The sequence below is a fragment of the Lytechinus variegatus genome, chromosome 6 (assembly GCF_018143015.1).
Source record: "Lytechinus variegatus isolate NC3 chromosome 6, Lvar_3.0, whole genome shotgun sequence".
NCBI lineage: Eukaryota > Metazoa > Echinodermata > Echinoidea > Temnopleuroida > Toxopneustidae > Lytechinus > Lytechinus variegatus.
The window spans coordinates 46010178-46032389 of NC_054745.1; the positions used below are offsets into that span (position 1 = coordinate 46010178).

Genomic DNA, 22212 nt, shown 5'->3' on the forward strand with positions numbered 1-22212 from the left:
ATTCCCAATGATATCATATAAGAAACATCAATATGTTTTCCCCTAATGAGCCATTCCTAATGACATCATATCAGAAACATCAATATGTTTTCCCCTAATGAGCCATTCCCAATGATATCATATAAGAAACATCAATATGTTTTCCCCTAATGAGCCATTCCCAATGATATCATATAAGAAACATGTTTGGGTCTGACTGCTCTATAACACACTACCTATATGTAGGAAACAATAGGAAATATGTGTTATAGTTCTCATGCAAAATTCTCATAAAATATAATTGGGAATTTCTCTGATAATATGGAAGACTTTGTGGCTATTTCATGGACTTCTCCACTTTCATATCTATCTTAACCCTGTTTTAACTGGGGGGGGGGGACAAATTGACCCCCCTGCAAATTTTGTCACTACTCCCCTGCCACCATGTGAAATTTTTTGACCACATCTGCTTACTTTCAAGTCTTGTGCATCTTTTGAGACCAAATTTGCAATGGTCCGGTAGGTAGTCCAAAATTACGCAACATTTTGTAAGTGCACATCAGACCCAAAATGTACAAAGTCAATGTAAATTGAATTTTTCAACAAAAATCATAAATGTATGATTATTTTTTACTTTTGTTGGTGTAAATGGATCTATTTTATATTATTCATGATCGCAAAAGGGTCCCCGACAAACTTCAACAGAAGAAAACAATAAAAAAATAAAGATTTAAAAAAACAAAGAAATAACAATTTAAAAAACAATAAAATACATGAGAATTAATCATATTTTGGCAATTGTTTTTGTAGATATTACGTAGCAAAGGAAAAAATTTATACTCTCACCAAAAGTTAGCATTCTACTAGCTATATAAAGTGACTTAAAGGAAAAAGCATATACAAATATTTAGGGCCAATTTTATACACTTTATTCGCCTATAAACAGTCTTGTAGTTTACATCTGGGTCTACGCGGGTGCAAATTTTCGCGGCGATCACGCAATCAACGGCCAAGATCTGAAATAGCCCAGTTAAAATAGAGTTAAGAGAAATGAATAACAATGTGAACTTCTAAGAGCACTCTAAATATGGAGGTCTTGATTCACACAAGAGTAAAACAGACTTTACTTTAAAAATCACTCTAAAGACACTGTAAATAATATAAACTGAATATTCAAAATGCATCTAAAAAATTGTATAACTCGGAGATATGAAGTACATGATTAATAATACATTCAATGTGAATAATATTTCATAGTTTTTCTTAACAATAAGAAATGAGCAAGTTGATAATTCACTTCAAAGCAATTTCTTTATGTAATATACATGTACATGTAACTGGAAGAATTGTTTCATATTTGTTCATAGAAAACAAGGATTATTGAAAACCAGATTCTATTCCACAACGATCAACAGCAATTAGGCCTAGCAATCAGGTTTATGCTTAGCTTTGGTTTATAATTTAGTGGTCTATTCCTGTATCATTTGACAATCATGGTCCCAATAATATGATATAATATTTTTCTCTTATGTACACTACATGCATGAATATTGAATAAATTCTCTAGACCCAATATTATAGGCAATATTTAACACCTACACCTTTACCCAGGGTGTGAATCCATTCAACACGGACAAATATAAAGCACATAGCCTCATTATAGCGATAGACAGTTAAGTGTAGAATTGTTACACAGCTTGATTAACACTAAATCTCTACACATAACTTTACATCAACTATTGTGTTAATCCCTTGAATACTGATTTGTGTAAAGCCCATAATCCTTGATACACAATGAGTGAGTTGCAGTAGTAAGTGGGTTAAGATCCATGTTTGATGATATCTTCCTCCAATGCAAGTACTATACAAACCCTGCTTGGGATGTACACCTGAAAAAACAAAAGAAAAATGACAAAAAGTTCAAGTCTGCTGTGACCTTTATCATTTTACATAAAATATGTTAGCATAGTTCTTCTTCAGACTAGTGCTCTAATCAAGTAAGAATCACCTTATGTACACAGACCATGTAATAAACATTTATTTAGGTGGCAACATTTTTTTTCTTCAACTTTATTCGATTTTCTTTTTTGTACCACACATAACCTTTTTTTAATTCTTTAAATCAGACCACAATTTTTGGACTTTTTATTGTATTTTCAAGTCTTACCTCAAAGAAAGAAAACCTACACATTAAGTTTGACCTACACTGGGATTTGAACCCGTAACTTTGTAATTGTAAGAACAAGGATAACACCATGATTTCATTATGATCCAATCATTGTAAATTACTCTATAGCTTTACAATATGTTTTTGTGATAGGGGGGGTGGGGTTCTTATTATTTGGCAACCAGTCAATTGAACTATTTTTGCCATGAATATTTGATGGAATAAACTTGAGTTTGAAAGGAAAGATACCTGTAGTGAGTGTCTTCTTCCAGCGTAACCATCAGTTGAGGTAAAGTGTACAGCAGAAGGGTCAAGTCTATTGTGACCTCCAAACTCTGAGCTATCAGAATTCAATACCATCTTGTATCTACACATAACATGTCAAGGTCAATGGTCGCATCTAGTATGTGTGTATGTTTATGCCACTTTAACCATATTCATTTGCAACACTGTTTTAAAAAAAAATTAATCAATTTGGTACTAGTTGCTTCATAAACAATTATAAAGATAACACAAATGATACAAAATAGATGTAGAAAAATCCTTTAACGGTTGAACCCCCTTCCCCTTCATGCAAATAAAACTAAAATTATGGAAAATACCAAAAATCTCTCCATGTCAATGCTACAGATAAATCACTCTACATTTTAGACGATTTGAGTCTTCAGAGCAAATGGAAGACTTGTCTCTACCCTACATATCATTAGCTGTCATCCAAACCGGTCGTATCACAAATATGACGGTGTAAAACCATTTCAGAGAAAATCAACTTCAAAGTTTACTGTCATTTTCACACTTAGTTCCCCTACCTTAGAACAAATTCATTGCTAGAAAATACATGGTTGGAAAGACCAAGACAATTGCTTGACATTGGTATCTTTATTTTTACTCAAATATCGCAAAACAGCTACAGGCTTGCAATTTCGGTTTAAGCGGCTTAGATTTTACCTGTACAAAAATGCCTAACCCTAGAACAACAAACGTGCGCGCGGTCAGTCAAAACGTTGTATCGCTTTTTATCCCTTTTCACATGAAGATATGACGGTTTGACTGACTGGCATTTGCATAGTAAGTGCACACAGCTGTTGTTTGCTTTGCTACAGTACACGTTTTGTATGGGATATGCATATTATATCAACAATTTGCATGGCATCGACGTGACAATCCCCACATATCTCACAAACTGCAATAAATGGCTGCCTAGAAATTTACTTATCAATAGAATAAAAATTATCTGTGTGGAAAAAACACTATTTTTACCGTTTCTGCAATCACCATGTGTATATTAAGATTTTTTGGGGAAAAAGATTTTTTCTTAAATCACGGTTATACAAATAACAATACAAACTACTTGAAAAAGGAGTATGGGTACCTCTGGTAAAATGACTGCAATTTTAAAAAAAATTTGAAAACTTTAATCTTTATCATCATTGATATGAATTATTCAAACTTGCACCAAACTGCTTACACATGATTTTCTAATCCTCTTTCATAACACCTTTCCAGTTTGAGGAAGATGGCTACATAGCAATAGTATCATAATATATACTAAGGTAATGAATGCTAAGGATACTTTCCAGGTAGATCTACACCAACCCTGTAGTCAGGTAAACTCTTAGAGCAATGAAAATTGAAGATAAATAGCAATCGAGATCGTTCAAAGACAATTACTTTATCATCTTCATGCTTCCAGCTCACATAGGCCTGTAATAAACAGAAAACTAAATCAGTGACTCACTTCTTACACTTAACAAAAGAAAATTTTCATGAAAACAATGCTATCATATCATATTTGTCGAGGGGGGGGGTCATATTGGCCCCCCCCCCCTCCATTTAGATTAGAGTTAAGACCTGCCTTTTCCATTCCTAATTTTATGTATGATGTGTTTAAGGAACTTATGTTGAATATAGAAACAGTCCAATAGGCAGTTCGTTAAACGTATTTACAACAGACATTTATTAGTTGAGATGCAACAACGATCACTACTGCGTCATCTTGACAGCAGCCATAACTTTCTCCATGCAAGTGGTCACGTGTAATAACAAAGTATAGTCTACGCTTGCAGACATTTATCAGTTATCACCACATTTAATTGATTTTTTTTCCTCTTTAGTTAATAGCTCACATAATTTCTTTACTAGATAAGATTGCAATGAGTCAGGTCCACTATACTGACTGAAGTGTAAAGTCAGTAAACTAGCTGAACTTATTACCAGCTGAGTTACTAACCTGTGGACTAGCTAACAAATTAAAACTGTTAATAACATATTAAGTTGCATATTAAGTGGCATAAGTTACTAAGCTGTGGACTAGCTCACCAATTAAAACTGTTAACTTATTGACTGGCTGAAGTTACTAACCTGTGGACTAGCTAACCAATTAAAACTGTTAATAACTTATTAACTGGCTAAAGTTACTAACCTGTGGACTAGCTAACCAATTAAACTTGTCATCAAGATGATTCATAGCTCTGTCAAAGCTATTAAGAAACCTGTATCTGAGTAGATCATCATCAATTAGATTCCATTGTCTTCTAGCGTAGTGATAACTATTATTATTACCTGGTCGAGGGAAATCAAGCCATTCAGGATGACCAAACTCATTGCCTGAAAAAAAAAGAACAATAAAAGTTTAAAACATTATACTAGGGGTCCATTGCATATTGTCATCCAATGGCAACTACCATGGCAACAATGCTCAACATCCAATCAAAATCAAGGATTCCATAAAAGTTACGTTTGGATGGCAAAGGTACCATGCAACTGGCCCCTGGGAAACTTTAGCAAAGGACTCAGGGCTAATTCTCTCCAAAGACCTGAGCCCATGATATATGGCTGGTAAGCTCAAAAAGTAGTAATAGAAAGGAGATTTTTATGTTTAAATTTTGCCGCATTTAACAGTACGTTCCAGAAAAAAATGGAAATCAAGGTTTTCAATTTATTTTTCTTAATGCGGTTTAATGACCATAAAGTTTGTTTATTCTTCTTCATTGCAGTACCTAGGATGAATATATGAATTGATGTGTAAGAAGGATTTGATATTTCAATTACATTATCAAGATCACAGAAGAGTACATCACGGCTTAAAGGTAAATGCCAGTTTTGGTAACGATATCAAAATAAGTTTGTAAAGAATCCAATGAAATGACCACCAAAGTGTCTGTTTGTATAAATAAGAAATATGTGCCAAAGGATTCTGGAAGAAATTGTGTAATTGCTGAGAAATTAGCAAATAAGCACAGGATTCGGGTCAAGCGTCGGGCACGACATTCAAAGCAATAATAATACACTGTCCCACGTGCGCTTATCTGTTTTGGTGATCTTCAGTGTGAATATTTTTCAGCGTAGATTTCAAGAGTTCACAAAGTTCAGTTTATGTGACTGTACCAGATCAGACAATTAAGCCTGGTTTTACAGACTTTCTCATGAAATCAGTGTTTACTGCAACTACTGGCATTTCTCTTTAATAGAATTTCTTTATTGTGTTCTTTGGAATGTTTCTCTATTGTAAATGAATATGAATGCAAATTTTGGTTGACAGAGATTCATAAATCTGGAAATGTAAAAACACAGTTCTTGTAAAGCGCCCATCACATTATGATATAACGTCCCTATGAGCTTCCAAAGGACTTAAATATCATTACCCCAGTTTTAGAATTTGATGGAATTTTTACTGTTAAGCTTGATTAATTATTCTTTTACATTCAAACTGCATTGATACCATGGTAATGACACCGGTCAAAAGAGCAGTAAGGAATTTGATTTGCCTGAATGACTACCAACACTGTCAAGCAGGATGGACAATTGGAAATACAGATGCAGAAAATAGGGACATCGTATATTTCTTTTATTATTATAGTACAGACAGTTTTTTTTCAAGAATGAGGACACAGTAATTGTAGTGGTCCACTCTTCAGCAAAACTGGGGACTGTCCCAAAAATATAAAACTAAAGCAGACCTACCCATGAAGTTAAGCCACGCCTCTCCTCCTAGAGCATGTGTAATAAGTCTTATACATTTATGAAGCGCCATGCCACGGTCAATCACGTCTGTCTGAGGCGACATGACAGACATGTTTGTATACATCTCTTTATCCATCAACCAGAATGCTATCGTCTTATCACCAACAAGAGCTTGATCATGACTCTCAGCATAAGCTATTGTTCGTTCACCATGGCGACGGTTGATCAATGTCCACACAATATCACCTACATTCCAGTCTTCATCTTTGCTTTCTTTCAGAAGCTGAAAAAAAATGAAAAATAGATTTACATAACTTGACTGAAAATGCATTTTCAGCACCCAAGCAAATACAAGATCATTTTCAAAACATTCAAGAACTGTTCTTATTTCTAGAAATGCTCTTATTTCTTGCAGGATCTGAAAAGAAAAGATAAACTAGTAATCCTTCACTGGCTCATTTTTACCACCTACCCAAACTACCCATTTTCCAAAGTGTTTTTACAATTTTCAAGAAATGTTTTAAAGTGAATTTTTTTCATGTTGTGGAAATGTAACAAAACATTTTCAAATATTCTAAAAATGTCTGAAAGATATAATTTCTTAAAGAATCTTAATAAAAAAAAGATGAAATTAATCATCCTGTTGTGGTTTATTATTAGCACCCACTACATTGGTGATTTAAACAGAAACTCTCTTAGTGACTTTGGGGTCACATGACTTACCTTAATCCATTTATCTGGTCACATGACTTACCTTAATCCATTTATCTGGTATAGCCATGGCTAATCTGAAATCAAAACCATTACCTCCTTCTTCAACCGGTCGACATAGCGCTGGCATTCCAGACACTTCCTATAAACAATCGATACAACTTTATATCAAACATGGTTTCTGGTCATCAATATGAATGCTTACATTAATTTAATTCATCTACCAAAAGGCAGCTTTAATTTTGCTATTGATTTTAATAACACACCATAATGAAATACCATTCCAACAGAGCAATGTGTTTTATACAAAAATAAAAAAAAATATTCTCTATCACAAATTACTGCTTGGCTTTTTGTACACTAAACATTGTGTCTAATACTTTTTGTTCTGTAAAGAATACAAGCTGTAACTCACTGAAGTCAGACAGAGAACTTTTTTCTTTATAAAGAGAAATTTGAGTGCAGCAAGCAAACCTTTGGCATTGGAACAGACAATTTTTCCATTTTAGGTATTGAATATTCAAGTATCATTCCATTTTAGAATCTCTTTTTAGACAAGAAATTCCATCTCTTTTGGGGATTTATTCATAAATTTCTCACATTTGTCTACCATCCCCATCACAAACGTTAGTTAGCTGTGAAAAAAGTCATCGAGAGCATCATTCAGATTGTCTAAATTAAAGTTGTTCTCAATATCAATGAATCAGGCCCTCAAAATCCACGAGGAAACAATTACTACACTAAAGAAAATTGGTAGAAGAAATATTGTCAAAAAAAATATCTAAAAAAACTAACCTCAGCTATTGTGACGATGCCAGGGTAGTACTTATGGAGCATGTGATTTGCTAAGGTGAGATAGGTCAATGCTTCAGTGTCCACAGCAAGACCAAAATAATCACTGTAATCACCACTGAAACCAGTACCTATACACAGAGAGATGGGTGGGGAGATTGAGGGATGAAAAGGCATTTTTGCCAAAGAGAATATTTCTAACTTTCTCTGACCTACGTATCACATAATTTTCAGGAAAAAAATGCAGTATTTTTATTTCGAATAAGTTAAACCCTAACCAGACCGGGCTTTTTTTGGTCGCTAGAAAAAACAGAGGAGGGTTGAATCACCCTCCCCCCTTGAGATCTCGGTTGCCGTAAAAAATTGGCATGACGATAGAGTGGGATGTAATGTACAAGGCTGTACGATTAATTTTTCCTCAAAATTTGATATATTTTTTTTAATGAATTAATGTTAATTTATGCATAAATCATAGTTTCTGACCTATTTGTGTAAATATTCTGAATACCATTGCCAACAATTACAAATTTAAAAAAATCCTGCTTTGAAAATGAATTTATGTATTTTATTGTTTTATGAATTTCTTAATTCGCGACATACAGGTATAGCATCCCAGAGCCTCATGACTTTTCACTACTTGTATGACTTGTAAACAGACGGTCGTGTTTTCGAATCCTACCATGCTATAGCGTCCTTTGGCAAGGCGTTAATCCACACTTTGCCACTCTCGACCCAGGTGCTAAATGGGTACCCAGTAAGATTCAACAGATATTGTATGTTTGATTTTGTCAATGCCATGAGGTTGCGAAGAATGCAAGGAATGCTCCCCAGGGAGTGGAAATTGTGCACTTTTCGTGCGAGATTAAATGAATCCAATGACCGGGGTAATAATATGCTGGAACTTTTATTATTATTACGAGACAATGTCATGCCGAAAATTGCTCATTTTTATACATGTACTTTCTTTGTTTATCGACGTCAAATTTATATTTATTTTTACTTACCGATTCCATGGTGATGATAGATCATTGAACTCACACCATCAAATCTAAAACCATCAAAATTAAACTGCTCAACCCACCAACGAAGGTTAGAGAGGAGGAATCTCAGTACTTCCCAGCTATATGAAAGAAATCAGCAATATCACACAGCGATTAGAATAATATGCAAGAAATCAACAATATTACAAAAGCGATTAAAATAATATCATAATACTAAGGAATATTGGGAACTTTGGCAATGATCCGAATTTGGTCAAACATGTGCTTTATGATTTTTTATCTCATTAGTCTGACAGACTTGCACAATGAAGAGATTGTTAGATGTACATAATTAAAGCCCACCCCAATAATAAGTTTATTTGAATAATAGGAGAAAATCTAACAAGCAAAACACTGAAAATTTTAATCAAAATTTGATTTAAAATAAGAAAGTTATGACATTTTGAAGTAAATGATGGAGCACCCAAAATATATTTTGATACTTACTTGTTATAATCAAAGAGTCTACTATCCCATAACATATGACGTCCTCTAGTCCCAGAATGAAAGTAACAGCTATCAGTACCATCAAAGTTATTCAGACCATCTAATACGTTATTAGCAGCATGACTATGAACAACATCTAAGAATACATAGATTCCCATACCATGGGCGGTATCAACCAATCGTTTCAAACCCTCTGGGTTACCATAGCGACTGTGAGAGATAAAAAATAAGTAAACTTAACATTATAAAAGTCTTACATAAAATGATCCTTATCTGTGACATGTGATATAAGGATTTAAAAAAAAAAAAAAAAAAACAAATCAAATTCCTGCAGAAACTTTCAAGATATCTGTGACTGCTAAATCATCAATTGAAATATCATATTAATTATCTTTGTTTACAGTAAGTAAAAAAATCCAGATGATGATAGATGGAATTCAATGTCACATGATGTAGAACTTTATATGACCAATCAGTATGAGGTATTGTATTTACAGTAATACAATCTATTGTAATTGTTTTTTTAACTTGACAAACAAGGCAAAAAATGTTTTCATTGCTAACAAAAAGACATGGATGCATTCTGTGAAGAACAATTGACAAGCAAACCAAAAAGAGTCATAATCCTACCACCAAACTTAAAGTCACCCAATGTAAAGAAATAGAAAAATGTACAAACCTTGAAGGAGCAAAGAAGCTAGTAACTTGATAACCAAAGCTAGCATAAAAAGCATGTTCCATAACGGCCATCAATTGAATAGCATTGTAACCTGTAAAACAAAATAATTCATAAAATTGACAACCTGTATTTTTATTTTCATTATTGTGCAATAATTACTTCCAAGGTTTATGTAGCTGAAATAGAGGTTAAAAAAGAATACAAATTTGCAAACTTTTATGGAAAAAAAAGAGATTTTGAGGTTTCAAAATGAAATGCACCTAAGTTTGTTTTTTTCAAGAAGCACATTTGAAAGAGCATTGAAATTGTACCCTCTCCAATAAGGGCAAATTCTTCTAATCTTAATCAACTTTATCATGCCATAGAACAAATTAGTGAAATGATCACATCTTCCCAAGTATATACCTTGACTTTTAATCCTTGGTAGAACATTATCAGTGAAATGATCACACCTTCCCTAGTATATACCTTGACTTTGAATCCTTGGTAGAACATTATCAGTGAAATGATCACACCTTCCCTAGTATATACCTTGACTTTTAATCCTAGGTAGAACATCATCAGTGAAATGATCACACCTTCCCTAGTATATACCTTGACTTTTAATCCTTGGTAGAACATTATCAGTGAAATGATCATATGACGACACCTTCCCTTCCCACGATGAGATACCGACATGAGCTTCATAGATTCTTAGACCCTGACCGGTCCATTTAGGTTTAGGGTTCTTTGTATGATAGACCTGGTCCTGAGGTGGATCCCAGAATACACTCTGGTACAAGAACGTCTGTGGGTCCTGGACTGCATAACTAGCCCAGGCTAGGTTCCGGTCCACAATCTCACCAGACTTTGTTTTGATTCCAAGCTATAGAGGAAATACAAAATTAATAGTAATGAAAAATCTAATGCGTTTTGATATTAACAGTTGATATAAGGCTACAGATGAACCTCTTCCAGTGAAATATTCCCTCTACCAGACTGATAATAATAACATGAGTAGAAATATTTCCTATAAATAATATTCTTAATGTAATTTTCATTTATTTTATTTATTCATTGATTCTTTTCTACATTTACAAAATTTTCATGAATAATGTCACTGTTAAAGGTCAAGTCCACCTCAGAAAATGTTGATTTTAATCAATAGAGAAAAATCAGACAAGCACAATGCTGAAAATTTCATCAAAATTGGATGTAAAATAAGAAAGTTATGACATTTCAAAGTTTCGCTTATTTTCAACAAAATAGTTATATGAACGAGCCAGTTACATCCAAATGAGAGAGTCGATGATGTCACTCACTCACTCTTTCTTTTGTTTTTTATTGTTTGAATTATACAATATTTCAATTTTTACAAATTTGACGATTAGGACCTCCTTGCCTGAAGCACAAAATGTTAAAATAATGGAATTCCACATGTTCAGGGAGGAATGAAACTTCATTTCACATGACAATGACGAGAAAATCAAAATATTTCATATTTCAAACAAGAAAAAACAAAAGAAATAGTAAGTGAGTGACATCATCAACTCTCTCATTTGGATGTACATGTAACTGGCTCGTTCATATAACTGTTTTTGTGAAATGAAGCGAAACTTTAAAATGTCATAACTTTCTTATTTTACATCCGATTTTGATGAAATTTTCAGTGTTATGCTTGTTTAATTTTTCTCTTTTTGTTCAAATCAAGTTTTTGTTGAGGTGGACTTGTCCTTTAATAATAATAATACATTTGATATCAAAGTGACTTTGTGAGTAAATGTTGACGATGGTGGGGAATGCTGAGAAGTAGAGCTTGTTGAGATAAATCTGTTTAGCTAAGATCCTCATTGGACCTTGGAGTAAAACTGAAACAATGGATACATCCAATCAATTTATCAACAATGGGTAACTGTATACTACCTTTTACACTAATCAAATGTTCGCCAGATGTTGATTAATGATTTAAGACATTTGATGATCAAAAGTACATGGTTAAAATCTTTTATTTTGAAATTATCATATTTAAAAAATATTTAATTCTAACTAAGAATAATTTTGTGTTCACATGATAGATTTCTATCACCATTCATTCTCTTACCTTGACAATTGTGTTATGAGGTATAGGAGATGAACCATCAGGTTTAATGGGTAGAGTTATTTCCCATTTACCAAAACCAGTGTTCTTAAGAGGATACTCAGTACTGGACCAACCATCTATCAAGGAAAATGAAAATTAGAATCCGATGATTAATATGCTAAACTTGCTCCCTCTTTCTCTTCTCTTTCCTCTTCAAATACAATTTTTGATCTTTTATTCCCTCCAATGAGTTCTATTTTTTTTTCTTTTCCCTCCTCCTTCTTCTCCTTATCTTTCCTCCCTCCTCTTCCCCTCCTCCTCATCCTTCTTCCTCTTCTATTTCTACTTAATAAACTACTATTTCCAAGAGACATACAATCATATATAATTCAATCAACTACTCACTGAATTCTCCTTTAAGATACACAGCTTCAGCTCCTGGTGCCCATTCCCTACATCTAACTCCTCCATCCTCCATTCTATGAAGGCCATGTGTCTTATAGCCAGCTGTGAATTCATCTAAACCACCTTCATTCTGCTCTATTGAAGCCAAGATCTGCTCAAAACAGCCATACCTGCAATAAGAATTAGGTAGTATAACAGCAGTACTTAGTGAAATGAGCTAAAAAATTTAGAGGAACCAGACATGATGCATGGGGCACAATTTCTAAAAAGCTACAAGTGAGCAAACTTGTTGACCTTTTTGAAAAAATATAGTTTTATGATAGATTTTGACATTTAAGTCTCATAAAATTATATACTGCATCCTTTTCCCTTTACTTTTTTCTCCAGCTTTTCTTGGTCGTGAAAATTTGAGGGTCCATACCCTCCCAAGTCCCCCATCTGGGCCCTTTTGAGCATTTTTGGGGAGAAAGAAATTGCCCCGAGCCCCCGTGGAATTCTTTTCCCTGACGCCAGTGTATAGCAGGAAGATAAAGTTTTAAATGATTAGGGTAGACTACCTACAGCACGTGTCATAATTTACTCATGTTCACTATACCTCTTTATCATTTCTGTTTCATATGACACTGATTTTCAACATTTGCATTTTAATGGCAATTTATACATTTGATTTTGCAATGATTCAATGACTATAGGCCTATACACTTGTTGCGGTCCAATGATAATAGCAATATTTAAACCAGGGCTCGACACTAGCGGCTTTCCGATGGTCCCAGACCGGTAAAAATCGCTGTCGGGCCAGTTGATTTTCAGAAATTGGAAGATTTACTGGTCCGACATGACCAGTAAAAAATATCATTGTCGGGCCAGTAATTTTTCCAAAAATAGCAAGATTTAAGGGTCCGACATTACCAGTAATAAAAACCATTGTTGGGCCAATAACTTTTCCAGAAATGGTCAAATTCACAGCAAACCATTTCCCCCGTGAAATTCTGGCATTCACACACAGAATACACACAGAATGAATCACACGTGTTACTAGAGTACTATACAGCATGCATACAGTGTACATGTAGTCTGCCACACAAACCACATGGTAAATTCTCCATTGGCCGCACGAACGAAGCCTGGCTAAACTCTGGCAGAAATCTCTCACATAACTGTCAAAATCCAAGGTTCATACTCATGAAAGGCTCCTATAATGTCCATATTTCCTAAAAATTGGAGCAACTCTGTCATTAGTAAGCAGTAAAAGGAGAAATTTTCACTTCTGTTTTGGTTCAAACAGATCGGGTTTCGGGTGATATCGTCTGAATACATAATAGCCCCACATATGCATTTATGTGTGTGTTGATACACTAATGGTATCTGACTTTCTTTCGTAGCTATTTTAAAGTAGACAACCAAAGAATCAAAAGTATCTTATAATGACTTTTTTTGGTCATCATTGTAAAGGGGAAGTATCACTAATCAGATATATAACTTCACCTTTTAAAATAGTGATTAGAGTTTGCAGAAATCAGCTCTCAAAAATGACTTATTTTCATGGCATATTTTTGCCTTCGTCCGTCCTCTGGCGAGCTCCAGCTGAGTGACGTCACACCATGAGCAGTGAGCAGCTGAGCTGACAGCAGCCCATTGAAGACGATCTTTCCAATCAGCGTTTTTTGCTCTTAGAATAGTTTATTCCTCTCAAGATTGGTCTTATTACATAGATAAAAGTTTGAATTTTCTGAACAGTAAAATGAAATGCACATTTAACATATTTTGGTAACCGATATTTAGCTTAGAAAAAAATATTTGTTTTCAAGAAATATACGTGAATAAACAAAGCATATTTTCACTTAGAAGTCATGCTTGCACCACATTGATATTATTACCAATATAAAGCATAGACATTCGTCTTCACAACTGAATAAAAATTATGAAATTTAATTACGTAGCAAGTTCAGGAACCACAAAAAACACGGCAATATATGATCGCGAAATGATTGGAATTGCACTTGGATTGCCGAAGCATTACGAGGCAACTGCAGCGAACGCACTTTGTTCATATATCGTTATGAACACGGTCCATATAAAGACGTAGTCTGTGGACAAATCTGTACGCACGAAGTTTTTTTTATAAGTGCGGGGATCCTGGTTCGAAACTCTTTGATTTTTTTTGGTTCTGGATTTTTTTTTAATTATGTTCCTTCCCCATTCCTATCAGCTCTTTTTTCTCTTTTTATTTTCATGTGAGATTCTATTCAGTCCTGTATTTATTAAATCTTACTTCTTAATTGCTGCTTTTGATTTTCAAGTTCTTGATTAGATTCTCTACTTATATTATTTGGGCAGCGACTCACTCACTGACTGGAGTGGAGCAACACAATGACGACTGCAGTGGACAAAATTGGTCTTTACAGTCCACAATTCAATAAAAACGGGCAAAGGAACACAGTTCTGAATCACGTTTGGTCTGAAGTTGTCGAAAACAGAAATTGAATATCACATTACATGAAGAAAACGGTAAATTCGGAAGATATTGAACAGGTCAGTAAGGTGATTCAGTGCATGATGCACAGAGAGATGATGAGCACGTCGATTGTGTGACGTCATAATTCTCGACCGTTTTCGGCTGCGTGATTGTCGGTCTGGGGGGCTGAGAAGGGTGTCTAATAATTTCATTTCTTGCATTTCCACGACATCTATAAGACTTTTTAGTGACATATTTGTGTATAAAAAGACAATACCTTTCCATCCATATATAATTTGTCTATAATCATCACTTTCGTGAAATTTTCTTTGTGTGTCTCCTTTAAATGAGAAAAGAAACTGATAAATTATTTATAATAGTTTTAGCTTTCTTCCTATCTTTCTTTCCTTCTTATAAATCTTTCTTTGTTTCTTCCCTCGATTTTTTTTGTTACTGTCTTTCTTTTTTAATTTCCCTTGTTTTCTTTAATTCATTTTTTCTTTCTATCCTTTTATAAAATATTTTCTCTATATTTCCTTTTTCTCTCTCTTTCTTTCTGATATTTACTTTCTTTAGTTTTTGAGTCCATCCATCCTATATTCATCTCTTCTCTTCTTCCTTCCTTCTTTTTACCCCTTTCTTCATTCTTTGTTACTTTCTTTGTTTCTTCCATCCATCATTTATTTACCCTTTCTCTTTTTATTTCTTTTCTCAGCCCTTTCTTTCTTACATTCGTTCCTTTCTTCTATCTGTCTTGTTCTTTCCTTTTCCCCTTTATTAATTATGTCATTTTACCTTTCCTTTCTTTTTTTTTGACTGCTTGCTTCCTTTCTCTCCTTTATTTTTTCATTCCTTCCTTTCTTTGTCTCTCGGTCTTTCTTTTTTTTCTTCCTTTCATCTATTCTTTTACCTTTTCTTTTTTTTATAATTGCTTGCTTCTTCCCTTCCTTCCTTTATTTCATTCCTTCTATCTATCATTTTACCTTTCCTTCATTTCTTCCTTAATTCCTTCCTTCTTTCACTCCTTCCTTTCTTTTGTCCATCTTTCCATCTCTCCTTTTACCCTTTCTTTTTTATTGCTTCTTTCTTTCCTTTACTACTTTCTGGATTTGTTCTTTCTTTCTATATTGCTTGCTTCATTTCCTTCCTTAATTTCTTTTTTTCTTTTCTTTCTTTCTTTCTTTCTTATATTTGTTCCTTCTTTATTCCTTTCTTTCCTTCTTTAGTTCTTACTTTTTTTTCTTCCTTCACATCTATCCTTTCTTTACCTTTTTTTTCTTCCTTCCTTTCTTTTATTCTTTCTTTCTTTCTTTTCCTTCCTTCCTTTCTTTCTTTTCCCTCCTTCCTTCCTTCCTTCCTTTCTTTCTTTCTTTCTTTCTTCGTATCTGTCTTTCTTCGTTTCTGTCTTGCTTTCTTTTTGTCCTTCATTTTCCTTCATTTTTTTTTTTGGGGGGGGGGGTAACGAAAGGCTAGAAAAATAAACTTGCGCCTTTTCTTAATGTTTTCTTTATTTTTTGGGACCAGTAGATTTTAGGTTCGGACCAGTAAAAATTTGAAAAACTGGGTATCTACTGGTCCGACATGAATAGGTTGGACCAGTAGAAAAAATGGGTTAGTGTGGAGCCCTGTCTAAACACATAGTACCTATGCGCCAGAGCCCAGGCAGGTTGGTCTACCATTTTCCCAATTGATATAATTTTACATTAAGTTCTTGCCATATACATGTACTTCAGGTTCTTCAATCAAATCTTTATACCATGAATGGATAAAGAAGAACACTGATTTGTATGCTCAAGCTGCAATAGAAAATCATGAAGAACGATCGACAAACCAGACAAAGGCTCTTTGAAATCAAAATCATTTATTATGCTGATTATATTAATAAGTAGACTATTTTATTAACACCGTTTGTTTCATCACAAGGAGGAATTAAGAAGTAATCGAGGAGGGTTAGGAAGCCTCCATCATTACGAGTCCTATGGCCTTTTTGTCATCCATTGCACGATTTTGGTACGAGATAGTGGGGGGGGGGCACTTGACCACAAAAAGTGGTAGGTATGTGCCCCAGGAGAGACAAAAAAACAGGGGCTTTGGAACTACAAATGTTCATGAAAACAGGGATCCTTGGAACGGTTCTTCTTCATGTGAGTCCATATGCATCCCTAAGAATCGGGCAGACGTGCATGCAGCTAGCCCGGGGCATGGACGCCGGATGCGCTCGCGATGAGGCGATGGTCGGACGGGCTCTGCAGGCCGCTTTTAAAACAAATGCCGCTCATCGTAGCGGATCAATGTGGCGAAAAGTCGTAACAAAAAAGCTTTGGAATGGATTTCTCGATAAGAAGAAAATGCTATGCTTTGGAACGGATTTCTTTCTTCTTTTTCTTAACAAGATAAAAATGCTATAACTTGGAACAGAAATTTGACTGTAAAAATGGGGGTCCTCTCCATGGCACATACCCCTATGCAATATATACTGAGTGCCCCCCCCCCTCCGGTTACCACATCACCAGTGATCTCATAGAGTTACTTCATGGAGTTACTTCAAGACCCTTCTCCCGTCTTGCAAGGCTGTCCATGGTTAAGCTCCAGGATATGTGACTTCCCTAATAAAACATTGTTTTATTTCAGCAGATGTATAGTAAATAGCTTAATTGGATGAGCCTGCGCCTACAGTGTATGAATGTTTTCAACAGAAATATGGCTTATTATCACCTATACAAGGCATTTTAGCAGAAAAATAAATGTCATATTTTGCTTGCTACTTTCAATCCGATACAAACTAGGTAAACATTTGCCATGTTGCCCTCCCGGGATTTGCCCATAGGAATAGTGTACAAAACAGAGGGCACTGAAAATGGCGATAAGCATCCATGTCAATGATTTCAGAAGCATGTTTGGAGGCTCATAAATCCAAAACTAAATTAGCTTAGAACCAAATATTATGCACATTTATGGACTTTCAGATACTCAACAGAATTACAAAAAATTGACCCAAGAGTATGTGTCGTTTTCCTGTAGGGCGCCCTCAAAGTTGGATTTTTTTCAAAAGATGCCAAGTTCAAGGTCACGAATCACCTCCCGTCCCATCGAGGAGGGGGACCAATTTCTGTGTTTTGATAGACATCCACCCATATTTTCAAGTGTTACTTGAGAAATTTTGCTACCGGAATGTTTACGGGCTGATTTGCGCATTCCAAAATGGTCGTAAATACCCCAAAATTGATGTTAATGACACATACATACATGCTTTTTAACACTTTTCAAATTGGGATAACTCAAAGATGAAGAGCCCAAAGACATTGCTATCTTCTGTGATGATAGTCTGTAATTAGTATTAAAAGGATATATCTTCAGAAATAGTTTTTATTGTTGGTAATGACCTTGAAAACACACCTAAAATTCAATAAAAACAGTAAATTGGCTAATTTTCCAGAATCATATGGCATTCAAATGGTATTTACATTGACTTTCAAATGGGTGTCATTTCAATACAAAGGGTAAGCTTAAAGATAAATTCCAGTTTTGGTAACGATCTCAAAATGACTTTTTAAAGAATCTAATGTAATGACCACCCAAGTGTCTGTTTGTATTAATAAAAAATATGTGCCAAAGGATTCTGGAAGAAATTGTGTAATTGCTGAGAAATAAGCAAAATAAGCGCGGATTCGGTCACTTCCGTCAGGTCTTTATTCCAGCAATAATAATACAGCGTCCCACGTGTGCCTATCTGTGTTGGTGCTCTTCAGTGTGAACGTTTTTCAGCGTAGCTTTCAAGATTTCACAAAGTTCAGTTTACGTAACTGTACCAGATCTAGATCCTGGATGATATTCTGACAATTAAGCCTGGTTTTACAGACTTTGTCATGAAATCAGTGTTATCTGCAACAACTGGCATTTCTCTTTAAGCCAAAACTTGGAAGACATGTCCAACTTTTGGTCTACTTTGAGCAACATGAAATATTTGAACTCAAAACCATATCATTTGACCTTGAAATTATTCCAAATATAGCTATTTGTTGCTTCATAAGTAGCATATTCAAATCGCGTGTACATTGTACTTTGCAACACAACACATTTCAAAATGGATTTTCTCATAGAGTGAATACCTGATCAGGCTGATATTTGCAGTATAAGTAGTCTGTGATGGGTTCTTGGAGGATCTACAGATTAAGTGCCTATTCTATCATGACAATGACCTTGAAAATACAGCTGAAAATCATTTGGTGCGAGTTTAAAGAAAATCAAAGAGGGTCGGGTGACAAATTGTCTGAAAATAGGTTGATTTGACGTGGATTGAACCATATTGCCCTCGTATAAAGACTCGGGCCAATATGGTTCGGTTGAGGGCAACATATTTGATGTTTCCCTCAAGGCCAGTCAATATTATGTAAATATAATGCATTGGATCATCAATACGGCAAACATCAATTTGGCTCCCCCATGGTCAAACACCAATTTGACACCCCCCCCCCTCCTTCAAACATCAATTCAACGCCCCTCATCAGGTCACACATAAGTACGGCACCCCCGCCAAACATCAATTCGACACTGCCCCCCCCAAAAAAAAAATTGGAGCCCCCTAGGCAGCTAGGTCGAACATCAATTTGGCACTCCCAGGTTGATTGCATCAAATTGGCACACCTGATGTTTTATAAATATATTTCCTTTTTTTCCTCTCCTTTTCCCCTCTTCTCTCCCTTTTCTGTCTTTCTTTCCCTTTACATTTTAAGAATTTAAGTTTAAAATCAATAATCTTCTCCATTCTCTCCTTATTTTTTCCTTTCCTTTCTCCCCTTTCCCAAGGGCCAAGCTTTCTTTCTCTTCTTTTTTCTCCCTGTAAATTAAAATTCAATTCTCTCTTTCTTTCCCAGTTTCCCCCTTTTCTTGTTCCTCTGATTCTTTTCTTCCTCCCCCCCCCTTAACACTTTCGCCTACCGGGCGCGGGCTGGGGTGCTGGGCCCCGCCCCTTCCCAGAATATATGTACATGCATGAATTGAATGCCATGCCTGATGACATTTTGCACACCCAATTAACTCAACACAAAATCAAAATCATCACCAACATTCTGACAAGACATGGGTGCGGAATGCAGTGCATATGATATGGTACAGTGAGGTGCTGTGTTATCTGGCCAGTCTACTAGTATCTAACTTCTTAGGCTAAGCCTAAGGCTTGCCGACGCGATGGTCGGACCGGAGGATGGCGCTGGCCTGGGGGAGTCGAGGTCTCGCTCGGTAAACACACTAAGCTCACTGGGTTAGCTCGGCCCGCGCCCGGTTGCTGCACCCGTGGCTCGTACGACATGTACGGTACGACTACGACTAGTACGAGTTTTGCAGCAACCAGTACCACGGTTAGTCTCCAAAAATTCAGAATTCTATGACATAAGAAGGCCTAAGCTCGAAGATTTAACTGATTGGTGGCAAGTTACATACCTCCTTCTTAACTCTCTCTGGTGACTTGATAAATAAGGATCTAATTCGAGTAATTTTTCAAGTTTCGGTATGACTACGTCGTCAGCTTTCACGAGCATGCCATTCACAGCCATTTTGCCAAGTGAAAACGCCCTCTAGCGACTAGCTCCGTAATTTAGCTCTGTAGCTTTTCCGAATTAAAGGCGATGGGAAGTTTTTTTTGTAAAAATAATACTACCAGAAAAATTGCCGAAGGCTTGAGAAATATAAATCAAAGTATAAAAAAGTTATTAGAATTTCAATTATTCGATTTTAGACGTCGTATGCTAGCAGCATTCATACATAGCGAATGGTAATTTATCAATGAAATGTAATTTTCTCAGAAAATACAAAAATAGACAAATCATGAAAAGAAAACAAAAATAAGTAATCAGGAACAATTATTTTCTTTGTATCAAAAAACTAAAATTCATGTTTTGTAAGGGTATTGAAGTAAATTCCAGCTAGGTTGCCACCTTAGCAACATTGGGCTGGTTTTTTTAAGGACAAGTCCACATATGCGCGGCGGAAGTCAAAAAATTTAAGAGGGGTCCACCAGGGTTGGACATGAGGTAAAAAAAATTGACAAGCAAAAAAATATGGGGGAACAGGACCCTTTTTAATAAAATGAAAAAAATCCAACAAGTATAACAGTGAAAATTTCATCAAAAGTGGATGTAAAATAAGATAGTTATGACAGATTTAAATTTCGCTAATAATTTCTCAAAAAAGCTATTTATATGCACATCCTGGTATATATTATGCAATTGATCAGACTGATGACATCAAAGGCGTAACTACGGGGGGGCATGGGGGCACGTGCCCCCCCCCCCATCGGCTGGCAAAAAACGGGGAAAAGGAGAAAAAGAGGGAGAAAGGAAGAGAAACGTAGTGGGAAAGAAAAAATTATTGTCCATTTATAATGCTATATATTATGTATATGTTATATTATTATATTACACAAGAAACATTTTTCATAACTATATGAAACATTATTTTGCTCAGGTCCTATGTCTTCATTTTTTCTGGTGCTCGCATAGAATGTTTACTAGATAAATAATTCTGTTGTACTAAAACCTCCCGTTTTCACGTCAATATACACCAAAAATATTTCCTCGCAATTTGATTTATTGATTTTTTGTAATGACATACAGCTGTATGCTTCTTTTTCATAACCCGCTTCATAACAACTTAAAGTGATTGCCCCATTTTAAGGCCTTAGTATAAAACATTTCCTGTCCGTGCTTACGTTCGCATTAGTGGATTGGTGAGATGTCTGCTCTTCATAAATTCCTAAAATCAGTCCTTAAAGTGTGTATTTTTCTGATCTGAATACCAAAATTTTCAGCTCGCGCTTCGCGCTCACATCATTTGGTTAGTGAAATGCATGCGGTCTTAGTGAATTCTTACAAACAAGCCTTAGAATGCCTCTCCTCAGGTCTGGTTTTCCTAAATGCTCTCGCTTCGCGCTCGCAGTATTTGATAAGTGAGATGCGTATACAATCATGATTACAATGACTTCAAAACGTGCTTCATGTGTTTAGATGTAATTCTAACAAAATCAGCAAGCTCTTGGCACTCGCATTAGATGACTACGGTGAGATATGTATACTCTTCAACAGGGGCGGATCCAGCCTTCGCCAATAGGGGGGGCCCGGAATTTTTTTTCAGCCATATTTTCCCCGATCGGCCACTCGAATATGATATCTGCCGGGATTTTTGGTTTCTTTAAAGGGGTAGTCCTATTAGTCACTTCTTTGCTTTATTCTTATGAATAAACATAAATATATAATACCATAATCATTATTTATATAATGCGAGCGCGAAGCGCGAGCTATTTTTTTTGGGGGAATCTTATGTACTTTTTTCTAAAAGTTTTGAACATTCTGGGCAATCCTGAAAAAAGATAAGTATGCAAGTGAATAATTATTACGAACGTGAAGCGCGAGCAGAAATGAACTGATGGAAAAGGTACTGTTAAGGACTTGCTTGCAGTTAGCCATGAAGATGTTACATATTTTTAAAAATCAAATAATGCGAGCGCGAAGCGCGAGCTGA

The 22212-nt window shown here is 35.3% G+C and overlaps 1 protein-coding gene across 1 annotated transcript; it reads right to left on the reverse strand.

The window, feature by feature from the left end:
• Positions 1-550: 550 nt before the first annotated feature.
• Positions 551-20263, reverse strand: LOC121417537 (1,4-alpha-glucan-branching enzyme-like). The gene is made up of 14 exons (XM_041611263.1): positions 20137-20263; positions 12243-12412; positions 11859-11974; positions 10373-10643; positions 9779-9869; positions 9100-9309; positions 8617-8732; positions 7616-7743; positions 6864-6962; positions 6110-6392; positions 4569-4753; positions 3720-3850; positions 2396-2513; positions 551-1868 (listed from the first exon to the last, which is right to left on the reverse strand). The coding sequence occupies exons 1-14, from the start codon at positions 20247-20249 to the stop codon at positions 1800-1802; spliced, it is 2100 nt and encodes a 699-aa protein (XP_041467197.1). The 5' UTR covers positions 20250-20263; the 3' UTR covers positions 551-1799.
• Positions 20264-22212: the final 1949 nt, after the last annotated feature.